This window comes from Brachyhypopomus gauderio, unplaced genomic scaffold (genome assembly GCF_052324685.1).
Source record: "Brachyhypopomus gauderio isolate BG-103 unplaced genomic scaffold, BGAUD_0.2 sc84, whole genome shotgun sequence".
NCBI classification, from domain to species: Eukaryota; Metazoa; Chordata; class Actinopteri; order Gymnotiformes; family Hypopomidae; genus Brachyhypopomus; species Brachyhypopomus gauderio.
In genome coordinates this window covers 615,113-628,972 of record NW_027506905.1, presented here as the reverse complement: position 1 = coordinate 628,972, position 13,860 = coordinate 615,113, and the positions used below count along the sequence as shown (strand labels likewise).

Sequence of the window (13,860 nt, the reverse complement as noted above, 5' to 3'; positions counted from 1 at the left end):
TGGAGCTCGTATGAGTCTTATTACCCGTGTCAGACATATTCCACTCGCCTGCCCCTCAACGGGACTCCAAGAACAGGCCATGAGGTCAATGGTTAGATTTGTAGCTCAAATGTGCCTTCGGGCTTTATGGCGAGTGAGCCATTGGACTTTACACTGAATCATTAATGTCCCCGAGATTGCAGTGGGAGCTACATCGATTCCTGCCGCTGTTTCACATCGGTGGGAGTTAATCAGCCAGTTAGCTCGCAGGCCGTCGAAAAAGACGGAATTAAGAAGATGATCTCAGTCCGAATGTTCTCAGTTAGTGGCTGTCATTCTATTCCACCCTTGGTTAATTGTGTTATATGTTGTGTCCGAATTGGTACTTAGAGGGCGACGACCGTAACTGAGAAACCAGTGTGTGAAACAATAGAAAGCTTGTAGGCACTGTTGGGATGCAAGGTCTCTAACTGCCCCGGCGTCCTCCTCCTCAGCTACATGGGTCACGTGGTGGGCAGCGGTCTGAAGGCGCAGAGGACCAACCCCGAGATGAAGGTCAGAGGTGTGGACCCGGTGCTGCTGGAGGCCAAAGAGAGGCTGGAGCAGTTTAATCAGGTAAAAAGTAAACCCCATAAACCCCAAAACACACCTAACGTAGGTGCGTGCTCTAGCCGAGTGGCACCGTGGGACTCGAGTGTCAATTCCACATACTCAGACGACACTATTTGTGCATAGCTCGTTTATCAGCAGAAATCAATACACCTAGGAACACTGACAGACTGTCACTCGCCCAAAGAGACAACTGGTAGTGACATCCAATAAAGAAAAGTGTAGTAAGTAATGCTTTATCTCATTAAAGCTATTTGTGCAGCTCCATCCGGTATCTCCACTTGTTTTTGGAACACATTGTTTTCCAGTAAGTGCCTCTGTTTGAGCCAGGGTGTTTTCCCTTTCAGCTGTTGAAGCACTGGGAATAGCTCCCACACTGAGACTGGCTGGAGTGTGGCCTGAGCCTGGGCTTAGAGCTCTTATCCTTCTCCCTGAGCGTGCCACTGGGCGTGCTCCAGAGAGGCCCGGGCTGTGGTCCTGGTGCTCGGGCAGCTGAGTTTGGGAGGGGATAAGCGAGTCCGCTTGGCTCGCCACGGCTTTTCCGTGATGTCTTTCACTGCTCCATTAAAAACAGACGCGCTGGTTCTCCGTGGCGACCCCACCCCAGACCTCAGAGAATCACTGATCTACTGTATGTCTGCTTGCATCACTAACAGGCAAGAGCCTGGGGAAGCCCACAGGATTTGGATAAGAGGTCAAGAACATTACATTACATTGAGCATGTCCGCAGTAATGGAGGGATACAAACACATCTTTTGACAAAATTGTGTGGTTGAGTTTGAGATTTGTAATATTTTATCACTTGTATTTTCCCCTGTACCATTTGTGTACTAGTGAAAGCTGATGGATGTGTTATGTGTCATGTCTTCTACTTTTTACTCGTCTTTCAGCTCAACATTGCTGTTATTATTTGCATAAATAAGTCCCTCTCCTCAAAAAATGTAAAAATGCCTGAATGTAGTGTCCTGAAACACTAGAAGAACACGAATGTGAGCAGTTACCAGATGCTTTAAAGAGCAACCCAATGTTTGCAGTCAGGGGGTGAGAACAACATGACACTCTTCACACAATATGCTCTTTTCTTGTAAGGATACCCGAGTAACTACGAACCTGACACATCATACCAGGCTTGCTATTGTGGCGGTTTTGCCACCAGGGTGTCATTTGGGCCAGTAATAATAAGGGGGCTTGAGGTTTTTGGGAATGTGTGGTCCATAGTAGTTCTGAGTAGCATGGAGCATACTTTCCAGAAGCACCCTTGAAAAACCACACATCCAGGAGGACACACATCCAGGAGCACACACATCCAGGAGGACACACATCCAGGAGGACACACATCCAGGAGGACACACATCCAGGAGCACACACATCCAGGAGCACACACATCCAGGAGGACACACATCCAGGAGCACACACATCCAGGAGGACACACATCCATGAGCACACACATCCAGGAGGACACACATCCATGAGCACACACATCCAGGAGGACACACATCCATGAGCACACACATCCAGGAGGACACACATCCAGGAGGACACACATCCAGGAGGACACACATCCAGGAGCACACACATCCAGGAGCACACATCCACACTACAGACCACAGACATGCTCATTTCGCTGATTGCTGCTCAATACACAGTTTTTCACATTTCTGTATGCACGCTTAAAAAAAGGTGATAATTGCTCTGAATGCAAATTATACAAAAAACAGCTTCTAAAGAGCCTTTCCTCTGGCAGCGTGCACCACTGTGTGTTAAACGCTGTTGAGAAATTAGTATTTGACTGCTTGTTCCCGGGGGTGAATCCTCTCCGACTGCAGGGGAAATTTATTTCCTGTGAGGACGAGTGTACCCGTAAGACCATTATTCGTCTCTCTGAACTCAGCTCACTGCAGTGAGCGGATAATGTGATGTAACTGCACTTTTTTCCAGCACAGTTGAGTTATTTATGGGGTCTTTTACCAAAACAGCAAATTAAGAGACCTCAGGCATGGTCTCTGAGCTGCTGTTTTATTGATTTACCAAATGCTTTTGATTTGCTATATTAATTATCTGGTGTAGCATGTGGGCTCGTGGTCTCGATCGGTAGCATAGATTCCATCCTCCTGCACTGTATTCACATACTTATTCATATCTTATCTCAACCAGGTTAGACTGAATAACTACACAATCAGGATTGCTCATAACCTGTGTTCCCAAAAACTTCTCTCCTCTTCAAATTACGAGCACTCGCTGGTTTGTTGCTCAGGACCTGTTATGCAGGCACTTCTGTGAGCTGTGTTTTACTCTGAGCCGGCCATCCCTCAGTATGGGAGGAACACGGCGTGTTTGACGTGCCTTCACAGGGCTCTTGTGCAGAATTCCACCCACGAGTTTCTCTTAGATTCTTCCATCCCTACTCATACCTCCCCAATGAGAGCAAATAATTTGCTGTGATGCTCTGTAAGCTCTGAGTGTGTTCAAGAGTTCATGAGACAACAGTCTTCATTGCTGCTAGGCCCTCTTATATCTGCCGGTCTACACTGCGAGTTAGACTGACCTTTCCTCTAGTCTCCATTCCTCTCTACGCAGACCACCCGAGTCTGCACTTAGTCCAATTGATGAGGGTAGCCTCTAAGAATGGGGTGGTTGTCAAGGGAACGGTTTTGGGCAGCACGCTCCTTTCGCATCCAGCACGGTGTCGTGCATCGATTTGTGTGTGCGAACATCGCCCGGTTTCCACGAGCCCTCAACTGCCTGCGAGACAAATGAGGGAGTTTGTCTCTCAGAGAGACGGATGAGGATTTCAAGGAAGCAGACGTGAGGAAAGATTGTGCAGTGGAGACAGCGGGGGAGTTGGGCGTGTCCTGAAATAGCAACACGCCCGTGTTTGGGTTCCCCCATGTGCTGTAGGTGGGTGCTAGATATTTCTTCCCTGAACTAGATTAGACCGAACCATTACATATTGTTTTATTATCATTATTATAACTAAAATAGAAAATCGAAGCAGCCACTTAGCTATATGACAGCAGTCAGTAAAAGTAAAATAAATATTTCTGCATTGTTTGATCTTAAATTGTCTGCCCTCTTTAGCTGGAAGGACAATCACTTCCAGATGTTTGACATCATTTAATAAACAGTAGTTAGTGACAGAGGGCTCTGGGGATGATGGGGACGGTGTGTTTGTCCGGGTTAACTGTTGGATGTTCCTGTCAAGTTCATTTGAGAAGATACCTCAGAACCTCAGATAGAATTCAAACAGTAGTTTTGTAGTCGGAGTACTGTATGATGGGGTTGAGACATCGGGGTTTTGTCCTGTCAGCTTTCCCCTGTGATGACTTGTTTTTCTCATATAAATAAAAATATTATTTTATATGCCAACAGATTAACTGCATACAGGAAAAAAGAAGTAGAATAAGTTACTGGATCAGTAAAAAAAAAACGTTTAACTGTCTAGCTGTGTTCTGTGTTTCTATGCTTGCCTTTCTGTACCTCCACATATGTTGAGGATTTTACTGTTTTAAGAGTGGAACTCACACTTGTGCATCCCTGCCTGCCTGTCTCTGCTGCTGCTGCCATAGCTGCTATTACAGGTTATGAGCCGTGACTCCTTCGCCTAGAAGCCTCTGTTTGATCACACATGGTTATTTATGCTTCCTGGGAGGCTTCAGTTCACTTACCTGCTTCAAAGAGACTCTTGCTTGGCTCGGTGTTTTCCTCTCACGCGGTTCGCAGCAGGCGAGTGAGAAATGAAGCCCGGCGACGTGCAAAGAAACGGCGCACTTTCACGTTTCACGTGCTTTCACGTGCTTTCACGTGCTTTCATTGGGGTTTTAGCGTGAAGATGAATTGTCAGCGGACAGTTTTGGATGCAAGCCAAGAGCAAATCAATTTGCCCAGCTCGAGGTGGTGAGAAGCAAGGCTAGTTAGAAAAGCAAATTTCAAACATCAACAAAATATTCATTGGCCTTAGGTCCAAATTGCAGTGCAGCCCACATTAGAATGTCCCTTTGATAGCAGCACAGCAGGTTGGATCACACTTGTAATTGCACACAGTGTAAATACACACAGTGTAATACCTGGGGTCCTAATTGTAGAGGTATTTTGTGGAGACGCAGGAGGCATGTTGTGGTGATTCCTGTTTGTTCTTAGGGGATGTGGCAGGGGACCGTGCTGGGCACACACCTGCACGACCCGATGGACACGGGCAGTGGCAGCACCATGGAAAACAGTGGCGAATGTGATGATGAGGATGGCTGCCAAGGATCAGGAGAGGACGAAGATACACTAGGTGAGTCTCTGTGTATTCAACTCACAATATGGGACTTGCAGTAGTACATGATACATGATTGTGTGCATACAGCATTAGACAAGATACACACTGAAAGAACTGATTGATGCTGATTTGAACAGCCATGCTCCAGTAAAAAAAATCACTAACCTGTTAAAAGAGAAAACCATCACACTCTATGAGGCAGTGGGTGGTAATGGAGATAATCTTCTGTGAACCTCTATCCTTCTAAAGTAGGGTCAAGAGTAAACACTGGGTACAACATTAAAGGGCTGTCGATAGAGGCTAATGGCTGTCAAGCAAGCCATTGTGGACCTGTGTATGCACCTCTCCCCTCAAAGATGGACAGAGCAAGTCATTGGTGCAGTGCTATGCTAAATTACACTACATGAGGGTCCTCCTGTTCATTTGTTGATCAAATATCTCAGTCTGTTTATTGGGAAACCAGGTTATAAACCCAAGCCATTTTGATAGAAATACTTAATTATTTCTTATTACTAACATTTTATAGGTATATTTACATATTTACATTTCTAAGTATATTCTATCACAACATCCATCCGTTTAGTTTCCTCTGTTGTGCCATCATATTATTATTCTCTGTAGGCTTAAACATTATTAGCCTTATGGAAAATCCTTTTACCGTTTTTGTGCTGCTACTTTTATTTAGTGTTAACTTTACATTTTCAGTAGGGGACTGTTACATTCACACTGCATTGATTACCTCAGGAACTTTGCAGTAAACACCAGCAACACAGGGGTTAATGAAGATGAAATAGTTTGTTCCGCAGGAACAATTGTCTAACGGAGAGAACATTAGCAGCACATGATGATGCATGGTATCGTTTTCTGATGAACTGGTAGCTGGCGAACTCTTTATCCAGTTCTGGGTGGAGATGTTCTTGATAGTTGAGAAATGGGGCCCCAGATAATCTAGACAGTTGATGGAGATTCATTAAAAACAAAGTGGTGTCTTCTTACTGCCAAATGGTGGAATTACAATGAAAATTTGACCTCCTTGAATGTGAATAGGGAAGTTCGAACAGGGACTCATAAGTCATTTTTTTTGTTTTCTTTTGTGGTTTTTTTTTTTTTTGCTCAATAGAGGCATTTATGATCACTGACTGACCCATTACCAATCCCATTGCTGAAACAAATATGCATGCAAAGTCTCAGGTAGCTACCAACCAAGATATCTCGCATTGGTAATGATATATATATTAAAAGCAGGAAAGCATTTAAAGGGTGGCCAGGGAATATCTTGCAGATCTGTGAGAGACAATTTCAACTTCCACCTCCAACAGTCTGAATGGACAGCGTTCAAATATTGTATCCTTTGAGCCAGAGCCCTGAAACTGCAGGTAGAAGTTTGTTCAGGTCTGCCAAGATGCTGGTGAGCACCAGCTGTGTGTTGAGGAAAGCTGCTGAGTTGGAGAAAGAGTAACTTTCTGAGTCATGCTCTTGGATCTCTTAAATTAATTTGAAAGGTATCTGGTGCTCAGAAAAGATGCAAAGGCAGTCACTGAGTCAAAGGTTTGTTCTGGGGAGGAGTTTGGAGAGGAGAAAGTCGTTCGGGTGTTCCCAAAGATGTTCTGTCAAACTGTTTGATGCCTCAGGAGTAAAAAAGGCAGTATTATTCAAGCTGTTCTGAGCATGTGTGGGGAAGTAGTGATATTGGAGATATTATTGAGCGGTGGAAGGAACACTTCAGTGGACATGCCCTTAAATCAGGAGGCCTGAACCCAATGATTATTCAAATGCTATTTGTGTGGATGAATTCACCGTGGTATTTATAAAGGTATGAGGGGACAGAGCACAAGAGTCGATGAGATGAGAGACATTTGACAAGAGACGTTGAAGGCATTGGACAAGACGTGGTTGATACTGCACCTTTCCAATGTCAGATATATATGGATGGGCAAAGTAGAGTAGCAGTTTCTAATTAACAAATCAGACCAAACGATCAGCTCCAAATATAGGGGAATCCACTGTGAACTTAGGATACAGGAGGAGCAATGCAGTTTCCACCCAGTTGGTTAATCAGGGGATCAGTTATTTTCTCTAGCACATATTTCAGCTTTGTGAGGGAACATGGGAGTTTGTGAACTTTCAAAAGGCGTCATGTGGGAGGTGAAGCAGGATTATGGACAGTATACAGTATGAAGGCAGTAAGAGCTGTGGCTGCATTTTTGGAGTCAGATTCGGGCATTGTGGGTATTGGCTTGACTTCTATTTGTGGTTTTCATGGACAGGATATCAAGGTAAAGCAGAGGCTGCAGTGGTGTGCAGTGTTGGCCCAGAGGCTGCAGTGGTGTGCAGTGTTAGCCCAGAGGCTGCAGTGGTGTGCAGTGTTGGCCCAGAGGCTGCAGTGGTGTGCAGTGTTAGCCCAGAGGCTGCAGTGGTGTGCAGTGTTAGCCCAGAGGCTGCAGTGGTGTGCAGTGTTGGCCCAGAGGCTGCAGTGGTGTGCAGTGTTAGCTCAGAGGCTGCAGTGGTGTGCAGTGTTAGCCCAGAGGCTGCAGTGGTGTGCAGTGTTGGCCCAGAGGCTGCAGTGGTGTGCAGTGTTAGCCCAGAGGCTGCAGTGGTGTGCAGTATTGGCCCAGAGGCTGCAGTGGTGTGCAGTGTTAGCTCAGAGGCTGCAGTGGTGTGCAGTGTTGGCCCAGAGGCTGCAGTGGTGTGCAGTGTTGGCCCAGAGGCTGCAGTGGTGTGCAGTGTTAGCCCAGAGGCTGCAGTGGTGTGCAGTGTTAGCCCAGAGGCTGCAGTGGTGTGCAGTGTTGTGCAGTGTTAGCCCAGAGGCTGCAGTGGTGTGCAGTGTTGGCCCAGAGGCTGCAGTGGTGTGCAGTGTTAGCCCAGAGGAGGCATGTTATTTGGAGTTTATGTTATTCTCTTAACAGCCTCAGAGCTGGAACTTCTTTTGCAGTGGCTGAGATGAAATTCAGCACATCCAAGTCGGAGGTCATGGGACTCTTTTAGGAAAGAATGGAATGTTCCCTTCAAGTGCTAAGATAAAAAATGTCCCTTTGTGGAGGATCTCGTAATGTTGTGGAGGATCTCTGTCTGGGCTGATGTATTTAGCTAGCTATGATGAAGACCCTCACCAATAAATGTATAAGGTAGATGATTATGATGATGATGACAGTAAAGTGGGTTTTTTGCCTGTGAAGAATGACAATTGTTCTCCCAGTAATTAAATTGCTAATTACATAAGTAGCTATACAGAAAGATTACATTCAAGAATGATTAGTTTCACTAATGTCAGCTAGAGGCTTTGTTGGAGATAATTTAACATGGTAGCCAGATAGCCCACTTGCCAGCTTTTAATATGGGCAGTCATGGCCTAGCGGTTAGGGAACTGGTCTTGTGACCGGAGGGTCGCAGGTTCGATCCCCAGGCCATGACTGAGGTGCCCCTGAGCAAGGCCCTTAACCCTCAATTGCTCACTTGTATAAAAAATTAGATAAAAATGTAAGTCGCTCTGGATAAGGGCGTCTGCCAAATGCCATAAATGTAAATGTAAATATGGCAAGTATCTGACAAGTTTAATGGTGATGAGGGTTATTGTAATTATAATTAATATAGCATGTTCTTCTTTGCCAAGTGAGGAAAAAAAAATCTGCTTAGGCAAATATAAAAGCATCGGTTAAACATAACAGACATGAAAGACCAGTCACATTTGAACATACCATCAGTTTCATTTGAGTGACTACAGCCCCATTGCTTAAATTCACATAAACAGGAATTGAAGAGTGCACTAATAAGTGGAGTAATTAATTAGCGCGCCATGCTAATAGCAGGCCTGTATGAACTCAGCCAGACAGCTCAGTTTTAGGTATACGTCTGACATGCATGACACATACTGTGCAATGGATGATGGCAGTCCAGTGAAACTAGGTACACTTAGTTGTCTTGTTTAATCATACGTTTATAAACATACCTCCATATCCACAGACTATAAATATTGGAACCCAAGTAATATCGCATTCGTGTTTAGTCATCCAAGAACTATGGTCTATGCTCCTGTCAATAGATAATGAATGGCTTATTTAAAAAGCACGAATGTGTGATATTGATCTGTCATGTCACGTTAGGCTACCAGTCTAATTTCTTAGATTCGCCGCTTCAGACTCGACCCCTGACCCCGATGCAAACCACTGCATATTCTGCAATAGCTTTAGGTTGGTGACAGTATAAATAACGTTTATGGTGAAATCTTTGAAAGAACAGTTGGATCCTCCCACCTTAGCGCAGTGTGTTCGTTGATGCAAAAGAAAACGTCACCAGTCTTGTCTTTTAACCTTTTATTAAAAGCAAGTTAAAATACAGAGCGTTCTGGAGAGAATACACAACAAAAGCCTAACTACTCTACTCTGTAGCTTAATTTTTAAATTTTCTATACCATCTATGGAGTTGTTTTACAAACTTGTATGACATTAAATTTTTTGATGTACTGTTTTAACACCTCGTTCTTTCCTGTTTTCAACTTAAAACATCCTCTTATGAAACTATTCAAGTGTTCACACTTCCTGTTGACCATCCTGCACACTAATATGCTGCTTATGAAGCATAAAAATATATGAATATACTTTTGTAGCTCAATGCACCTTATGCAGCATTCATATCTAGCTTTAATATCATGTTTACTGGTAAGCAAAATGTATTGTTGCTAATGTTACTGCTGAGCAAAAACCCATTATCTCAACAAACTATAATAGCCTGATGCAGCTCGCAGTGGCATTTTGAAGAGGGCAAAGGTCACCAGACATGATTGTTCTAGAAATAGGGAAGGCCGACAACTAAATGGTTCTGGAACAAGTTTGCAGAAGAATGCTCTGGGAAGAAAGAGATATATCTCTGCTCATCTCCACTGCTCTTCACGACCTTGGGTTTACACTGCTGCGCTGCGTCAGATCCTTCAGAGAAGTTTTTCTGGCGCTGTTCTCAATCGAGTACCCAGTGTAGCTGTGAGTTCGTTATCAGAGCTGCTGGATGGGCCCGTTTAACTCTCCGGTTTCAGCAGATATCAGTGATCACTGAGACTAGCGTAGTGTTTTTTTGCCACATAAACAGAGGTGTTTAAATAATACATGCTATGATACGGTGTCTTCCAAACCTGCATAGGCATGATTGCTTTGCTGACAGCAACTGTTTCTGGGGCGATTCTAGTCACTATTTGGGTGCATAGTCAAAAAAAAGTGTGACATAAACCAGTGGTAAAGCACAAGTGGTAAAGACCAGTCAGAAGACAGACAGACGAGGAAGGGCCATTAACACCACATTCCAGCTTAGCCTGGAACTAACGAGGCCTACTCAGTAGAAAAGGGTCATTTATAGCCCACTGCTTCTTAATATAATGGTTTCAGATAATCTGCATATAACATTTGCATTTGCATTGGTGAATGCTGAATTGTCCTTTATTTCTGCCTAGCAACTAGGCCCAATTCTAGTTACTCTTCATTGTTTCATTAAGGGTATTAGTTTTTACTGGAGTGTTAGGCCAGGATGCTTCGTATTTTCACTCTCAGCTTTCTTTGGACTCTACACTTAACTTCTAGCACACCAAGGAAATATGGGTGGATCTTACTTTCCCTAAAACCACAGTCAAACATGAATTTCACCTCCTCCTTTCTCTTCCTATTATTTTCTTTCCATTTGCTCTGCTCTGTCAAGCTCTGGACATTCATGCTCTTATTTTGTTTCTTTTTTGCTTCACTGCTTTGTGGAGAAGTTAATTCCTTCATTTTGTCCTTCGCCTTCCTGCTGTGTAGAGAAGTGCACACTCTTATTTTGCTCTCTTCTTAACCTTACAGCCTGTTTCCCCCTGCATGCTTGGTTTTGTTCCACACACAATGTCCCTTATAATATGTTACATCAGCGCTTTGATTCACTCTGACTCCATGAGGACGAGAGGTGGTTGACTGACAGTTATGGAGGGATCAGTAGTGTTGTAGTTGCTCTTATGTGCAGTTTTACCATGTGTTTCATCACAACCTTTTTGATGCAGGCAGTCAGTCAGCCTTCATTTCAAGGGAAGTTGATAATCTGGCTAAATGATTCTGGTATTGTCCACAGTCTCATTTGGCTGCCTGTCTACATGTCTGGCATGACCAAGTAACAGAAGACGATGAGCCCATCCCATTGACTGAGTTCATTTTCTGTTAATCCTGTGGTTGATTTTTGGACATGTGCAGAAAGAAATAGGGATGGGAAAACATTGTAAAGGAGAGTTTTGCCAGTTTTCTGATAACTCCTTGCTTCTGGCTATAGCATTAGCAAGTAGATTCTCGCCATCAGATTTCACCTGGGATTAGACATCGATTGTTTCACACAGGACACACCTTAGAGCCGGCCTGTCTGCTCAGTCTCCATGTCAATAATGTCAACAGAGGCAAATTCAAAGACCTGCAATGTTTACTCACAGACAGTCCCAGAATTCATCTCCCCCAATAAAAAGCTTGGATGGTTGGTTCCAGTTTGGTTTTTGAGGCTCTCCTCCCTGCTCTCGCTCCCAGACTCCTGGTGTGGACGCAGGTGTGGTGACGGGATCAGATCTCTTCATGAGTGTCTGCTAGCTGTTGAGGCTGAAATGTGGAACGCGGCGTGATAAAATTTCAAAACTGGTTTTGTGTGTGTGTTTGTACATGCTCACGTTTGGTATGTGTGTACACAATGAGAGATGAACTACGGTATTGGGGGGAGGAAACGCTACAACCATTTAACTCCTGTCAAAAGTCAAAATTGGTCTTCCTTCTCTAGTAGTTCCCAAATGGAAGCCATGGCTTGTGTCTTACACTGATTCATTGGGACGCCCCGGTAGCACTGGCCTGAGAGCCCATCCTTCCCACTAGCAGCTAATCTGTACCCCGTCAGCCTAATGTAGACACTCCCGTCTAATAACACATGCACATTTGTACATATAGAGCACATCACAGAGGTGTGTACGTATGTGTGTACACAGGGTTTTGTGAGAATGTAAGTGATGCATGGTTTGGTGGGTGGGTGCATGTGTATGTGGAAATGTGTGTGTGTGTGTGAGAGAGAGAGAGAGAGAGAGAGAGAGAGAGAGAGAGAGCTGGTGGGAAAGGAGAATATGTGTGCACTCCTCCTTTTACTTTCTTGGGAATTGTGGCCTGGATAATGAAGAACTCATTACTTATTCAACTAGGATTGCTCTGACAGATACCTCAGCCTACCTTAAGCCTCTAGCGGAGGTCAAACAATAGCACCATGTGTGTATATGTGTGTGTGTGTGTGTGTGTGTGTGTGTGTGTGTGTGTGTGAGAGAGAGAGAGAGAGAGAGAGAGAGAGAGAGAGAGAGAGACAGCAATTAGACCAATGTTCTCTTGTCTCAATTCTTCATGTATTAAATCACTTATGTAGAAGAAGGCAGCATTATATAAAAAAATCACTGCAGTTAGGCTGGCACACACCGCTGACTGACTGCTCTCATATTGACTTGGCATTCCCGTGCGTCTGGCATGGTAATTACCAGATTAGATTCCCAGCATCAAACACCTGAGCAGGCATGCTTTGACAGCATGGTAAACTGTGATTACGGTGACCTCATCCCCAGCGAATGTTCCAAACATACAACCCCACTCACCAGTTCTCTGCTTTCTCCCTGACCTACAGCAGTTTTATATGCTGTTAGAGCAGTGGTCCCCAGTCCATTTGTGGACTGTCAGGGAACACCCCACCCGAGTGGCTTCTGGGTGTGGACATACTCCCCCCCCACCCCTTGTTGCCCCTTCCATAAGACCCTTTGACAGCCAGGGATGGACGGGGGATTAGAGACGCTCCCAACGGAGCCAGTAGGCTAATAGTTCATTACTAAATGTTCATTGTACTCGGTTGATTTCCTCATAATGCACAACAGGTCTGTACTATTTTGGGATCTGGCTGGGGTTGACATTTTGGCCCACACCTAGTCTGCTATGTAGTGATCATGTTCAGGTTCATATTTTCCTGATAATATTACAGTAAAATATGGCAATGCTTGATGCAACTAATCTTTTGCTGCTGCTATTTCTTTCTTTTTCTGTAATTTAGTTACTTAGTAGTTCTGAGCTACACACGTTAGCACCACTAGCATTGCAGAGCTCTTCCCCCTCAATGGAAGGGAAATGTATTTCTTTTGTATGTGAACATCTCCCCTTCATGTCAGCCATTGAAAGCACGGATCTACAGAAGGCAGATTTCATTTACATTGCTTCAGCCATGGGGCGGTCCTGCTGTGGGACCCTGCGGAGGGTCCGGGGCCCTTTTGACACCGTTTTGGCACCACTGGCATTACATCTGTGGTGGCATCTTTCAACACCTGCTTGGCTTGTTGTAGGTGTGAATGAGTGGCTGAGATGTTGTCTTATCTAATGAACGTCAAAGTGTATTTTTAGCCAGCCAGTGCCCTCTGACCCCTGCGTGGTGGGTGGGTGTATTAACAAAGGTCCTTTGACTCATCCATCTGTCACGGCGGGTCTTTTCAATGAGAAACATTTTTCATACGATCCTGTGGTGCAGACAGCGTCTGCCACATTCCAGCCTTGACACTACAGCCACGCTCCTCCACACACCACACACACACACACCGCACACACCACACACACACACACCGCACGCACACACACACACACCGCACACACCACACACACACACACCGCACACACCACACACACACACACCGCACACACACACACACACACACACACACACACACACACACACACACAGACACCGCAGTCTTGGGGCTTGACAGGTGTTTCATATTTTGATTTTTTATCATGAACTAAAACAAAAGAAGCTGTGAAAAGACTGAAGTGTCTACTCATTAATGACCTGCTGAAGGTCTGACCTACTGGACTGGTACAGGACCGTTCTGCTCACCTGCACCAGCGTCGTTTTTCTCCTTCTCTGGGTTTGCCATGTTATTGGCGGCTGCTTGTCTAAACTCGTCTGATCTTGGGAACGATCACCTTTTGTGTTCTGTTCATGATTCACACATTGTT

The 13,860-nt window shown here is 44.7% G+C and overlaps 1 protein-coding gene across 1 annotated transcript in view; it reads left to right on the top strand.

Moving 5' to 3' along the window:
* The window catches only part of gpc5b (glypican 5b), a 37,145-nt gene that overhangs the window by 19,407 nt on the left and 3,878 nt on the right, over positions 1-13,860 (top strand). The window contains exons 7-8 of the mRNA XM_076991643.1: positions 474-594; positions 4,726-4,864. Of these exons, the coding sequence (XP_076847758.1) occupies positions 474-594; positions 4,726-4,864 (260 nt within the window). The remainder of the gene's footprint in view (positions 1-473; positions 595-4,725; positions 4,865-13,860) is intronic.